Raw genomic sequence first — 5,220 nt, 5'->3', positions numbered from 1 at the left:
ATTGAAAGAGGGTGTGAAGACCTGCAGTTTGAAGTCCAGTGAACATGTTGATGTGAGCAAGAAGACCGAGGTGAAGTGTGGCACCTCTATTCACCGTGCTAAGGGTCGTTCTGGAGGAGTTCACGTGGATGTTTGGGGGCCTTCCAAGGGGGCATCATTGGGAGGTAATAGGCGTTTGGTTTCCTTTGTTGGTGACTGTTCTAGGCGTGTTTGGGTTGCAACCAAATCCCCTTTGGAGAAAGTCCTAGTAGTCTCTAACAGATTGAAGAAGTGTGTAATAGACAGAAAGGTGAAGGTACTCCATTCTGGTGGGAGGTACAAGATGGACCTATTTCTGTATTGGAGCCGAGCTCACGGCATTGCGAGACACTTCGTTGGGAAGGAAATCTTGGGGCAACTAGATAAGGTGATAAATTTGGAGAACCGTGCCTTTTTGGAGGAGGATCGGTGTTTGTGGTCGAGCAATGGTTTGCAGAAGAGTTTCTGGACAGAGGTTTCGACATATTTGGGTTATCCTATTAAAGAGTTGTCAACTGCTGTGATTGGAGGTAAAACTCCATTAGAAGATAGGTCTGGTAGTGTCACTTTGGTTGAGGTATCGATGTGGAAGATAATTGACTCTCAGCAGGTGGAGAGTTTTGGACAGACCCTAGAGGTATCGCAGCGGGTGGAGACTGATGCTACTCCACATTGGGTGGGGATTTTCCCACATACTTCAGGTCATTCTGTATTGGTTGGGATTTCAGCTGAGGTGACACAGCGTGAGAATCATTTGGATTCGGATGCAGATGATGAGTTGATAGATTCGAATGCAGCTGGTAGACGTAGTTTGGATATGGCCATTGGTTCACCTCAGGTGGAGGTGTTTGAGGCCATTGGAGGTGCTATCAGCCGCAGAGTTGATGATATTGGAGAAGGGTTGCGAACTCTTCTATTGGTTTGAGGTCGTTCGCGGCCATTTGGGTGAACTACGTTCGGCTTAATTCCTTGGGCAAGAGGATACGTCGGCAGTCTTATGATGCAGCCGGGTTGGATTATTTGATGGGGGTGAGATCGATTTGGTGAGTTGATACCGACATTTGGAGAGTGTTTGCATTCTCATTTGGGTTCTCGACTTGTTATGGATTGAGTCTGTTGTCGTGAATTGTTTCACGGTGTACTGGACACAACAAGTGAGATATTTGGTTTGGTCGGTGTCGGCTCAGTTTTGGAAAAACTTCACCGAGGTGGAGAATTGTGAGTGGGACCACGAGCCCACGAGAGCTGGGCAACGTTTCCGCATGATGAAGGCTCACCCGCTTCTCAAAGTCAGCAGAGTATATATATCTATGCATTTATTTTAGGGTTTTTCGGTGCAGGAGGCGGTGAAAAGGGCAGCAGCAAGGTGGATTCCCTTTTTTTGGCGGCTTTGTTTCTTGGAGAAAACGCAGCAAAGAAAAAGAGAAGAATAGGGATTTGTGTAGCTTTGGTGAGAGTATTTGTGTGAGAGAGAGATAATTGTGTGAGGGTTTAGATTGAGTGATTGTAAACCCTAGTTGTATAATCTCTCCCTCTAATAGTAGATCTCCCCCTCCTTGCCCCGTGGACGTAGGCAGTTTGCCGAACCACGTAAAATTGATTTGTTTGAGTTTGTGGCCATTGTAATAGTTTTTTAGGATCCCTCGACGCGCAGTCCTAGAGCTGACGAGAGGAAGAGCAAATATACCACTTTGATGGGATATTAGGCTTCAGATTCTTGTTCCCTTTGAGAAACAAGAATTCTTATCGATCTTTCTCTCTTATTGTGCACCAGAAACTTTGCCGAAATTTCCACTATGAGATACAAATTTTAACAAAATAAGTTCTAAATATTTTCAGTTGTCACCATATGTGAGGCAGGAATTAAGAACAATGAATATAGGTGCAATCGTTCTACCAAATGCAGACAAAGAAGCGGGCGATGATAATGCAATATTGCTAACTAGACAAATTCCTCGATTACTTAACTACATGAATGCTGTAGATAAATTTATTCCTAAAGAGGTCTCCTATCCAACTATATATACACAGGAAGTTGCAAGCAAAATAATAATCACTGATAAACTAAACATGAAAACAGAGTTACTTCAAAGAAACAACAATCGAATCAAGAGAATGATGATCTTTACACCCAAAGGGGAGAACGAGACAAACTACCATAAACTTTGAACTCTACTACTAATAAAGTTCAGGTCACATTGTGTAACTTTACTTGCGACCTATTAACTGTCACTGTTATTTCTTTCATGTCACAATATTTACTTTCTGAAAATGCAGGCTATTGTAGAAAACCTAGCTGAAAACAACATCATGGTGATCTTAGACAATCATATAAGCAAGCCAGGATGGTGTTGTAGCAACTCCGATGGCAATGGCTTCTTTGGAGATAAGTATTTTGACCCAGATTTATGGATCAAGGGGCTGAATCAAATGGCAACAATGTTCAACGAATCCACTAATGTTATTGGAATGAGCCTAAGAAATGAGCTGAGAGGGCCCAAGCAAAATGTCACTAGTTGGTACAGGTAAATAAATTCAACTTTTTATTTCCTATAGGGCTTAATTGCGGGTAGACTCCATCGACCACCTAGTTGAACTTACCACTCTCTAGGTCTATGGTTGCAGATAGACACCCCAAAAAAGTTATATTGTTGTGGATTGATCCCCCGAGTTAAAATCTAATGTTACAGATAGACCCCCTAATCCGGGTAAAAAAAAAATCCACTCAGGAGGCCAGTCTATCTGCAACATTAGAACTACAGGGATAGTAAGTTCAATTTGGCGATAGTAAGGGTGTCCATCCACAATTAATCATTTCCTATATTGTATTTAAATCATGATTTTTCTATGTTCATATTTGGTACCTCATCAAATATAACTAATATATACAAGCACAGATACATGCAACAGGGTGCAGAAGCAGTTCACTCCATGAATCCTAATGTTCTCGTTATAATATCTGGATTGAGCTTTGACAATGATTTGAGCTACCTCTCAAATAAGCAAGTAGATTTAACTTTCACTAAAAAATTAGTATTCGAATTTCATTGGTATGGCTTCTCTGATGGTCAAGCCTGGGCCAATGGTAACCCAAACCAAGTTTGTGGTCAGGTGAAGGCCAGTGTTATGAGAAGAGCTGGTTTCCTATTAGACCAAGGATACCCATTGTTCTTAAGTGAGTTTGGCGTCGACCAAAGAGGACTTAATGTTAATGATAACCGATACTTAGGGTGCATTCTTGGGGTTGCAGCTGATCTTGATTTGGATTGGGCACTTTGGACATTGCAAGGCAGTTACTATCTTAGACAGGGGGTTCTTGGTTTAGATGAAGTGTATGGGGTTTTAGCTTGGGATTGGTGTAAGCCACGAAATTCTACCTTTTTACAAAGGATTTCAACTCTCCAATCTCCATTCAGAGGTATGGATCAAATTCTCTATTCAAATTGGATTAGTTACATCCCATCAACTGGAGGTATGGTCTAACTACACGGGTGACCCTATGATATGTCTATCTACATAGTTAACACTGAGATCACTTATTGCAATTACACGGATGACCTTGGAGTCTTTTTTTTTTCTTTAGGGTTATATGTGTAAATATTATCAGTTATCTCAGAGTTACACATATAGATGCACAGACTCCATGATTACCTGTGTAATTATACCAAAACTCAGGGTGCATGAATGTAAAATTCAAACATGAATACTAATATGTTTAGAGACTAATACATCGCTTTAAATTTTTATGACACAGGTCCCGGTCTTTCAGATGTTCCACCTTATATTATACTATTCCATCCACTAACGGGGATGTGTGTGACTACGAAAACTTTGCTTGAACCATTACGATTAGGACCCTGTGATGAATCAGAAGCCTGGACCTATTCAGATCAGCACATTTTGTCACTAAAGGGTACGTTAACGTGTCTAAAAGCAGATGCTAAAGGTCAGAACGCAAAGCTCGGGATTATCTGTGATGATTCTACTTCTAAGTGGGATTTGGTATCGGACTCTAAGATGCATATCGCTACCAAGCTAACAAATAATAGCAGCAGTATTTGCTTGGATATTGCCTCTGATGGCACTACTATTATAACAAATGCTTGCAAGTGCCTTAACAAAGATAAAGCTTGTGATCCTCAGAGCCAGTGGTTCAAGATGGTTACTAGTACTCGAAATGTCGTAAAGAAGAATTCACTAAGTAAAGCGATTAGTGATGAAGGAATGTGGACGGCACAGTAAAACATATAGCTGGTGTCTAATCTACAAGTCATGATCTGTATTCATTTGGTTCATATCATTTATAGCAAATTAGCATAGATGGGTATAGGACTATTCATGTAAAATGCATTCTTTGTATGAAACATGAACTAAGATGTAATGTTATAAAAAAATGAATTGAGATGTAATAAATGCAAAAGCTTGAAGCTTGAAGAAATTCTAGCAAGCCACTGAAAAAAAAATCCTCTACATATTGAATCATTCAAATCAGATTGCGTTCTCCCCAATGATACAGATAGAAATGTAACAAATAACTTTGACAATGGTAGAAATTGTCAAAATTTCCTCTAGGCCCAAATTGAATTACCAATACCCTTTTATATTTCCTGCTAATTTCTCTTTTTCTCTTCTTGTTGCTTTGTTACGCCACCAAGACTTACACACATGATGTTTCAGTCTCGCAGTGTATCTACTACCCTTTTTTTAACTTCAAAGACAAAACTTAAAACCACTGTTCATGCCATATAGGAACTATTCACGATGCAGAATAATGCGGAGTATTAAAAGTATTGTTCCTGCTGCAGTAATATTTTCATCCTTAGACCTACTGTTCCGGCTACATTGGATTTTTTGCCTTTAAACACTGTTCATGCTACCTTTTGTGCCCCTTTATCCACTGCTGAAGTTTAAGTAAATTTTTTTTGTTCTACCGTGTTTTTTAAAACTATTCATATCTACTTTTTTTTCTTGTAGATGATTTTAACCTTCATCAGATATATCACAAATATAAATCTTTTCTAATTAAGGGGTGTTTGGTTCATTTCCCATTTTATTGGGAAACATCATTCTATTTGAGAAAACTTAGTTTTGAATTTTCTAAAATTTTCCAAGAAATTGATTATTCGTGTTTGGTTCACACATAATACATGGTGGGAAATCAATTTACACACTTTTCCTTTGTTTGGTTGGTACAAAAAAAAA

At 39.4% G+C, this 5,220-nt stretch overlaps 1 protein-coding gene across 1 annotated transcript; it reads left to right on the top strand.

Annotated features, from left to right (window-relative positions):
• Positions 2,300 to 4,461, top strand: LOC109824061. Its single transcript, XM_020390583.1, has 3 exons — positions 2,300 to 2,543; positions 2,916 to 3,436; positions 3,773 to 4,461. The coding sequence occupies exons 1-3, from the start codon at positions 2,329 to 2,331 to the stop codon at positions 4,258 to 4,260; spliced, it is 1,224 nt and encodes a 407-aa protein (XP_020246172.1). The 5' UTR covers positions 2,300 to 2,328; the 3' UTR covers positions 4,261 to 4,461.

Source organism: Asparagus officinalis, chromosome 9 (genome assembly GCF_001876935.1).
Source record: "Asparagus officinalis chromosome 9, Aspof.V1, whole genome shotgun sequence".
Taxonomy (NCBI): Eukaryota; Viridiplantae; Streptophyta; class Magnoliopsida; order Asparagales; family Asparagaceae; genus Asparagus; species Asparagus officinalis.
Note: the sequence above shows the minus strand (reverse complement) of the source record. Positions and strands in the feature narration are given on the sequence as shown.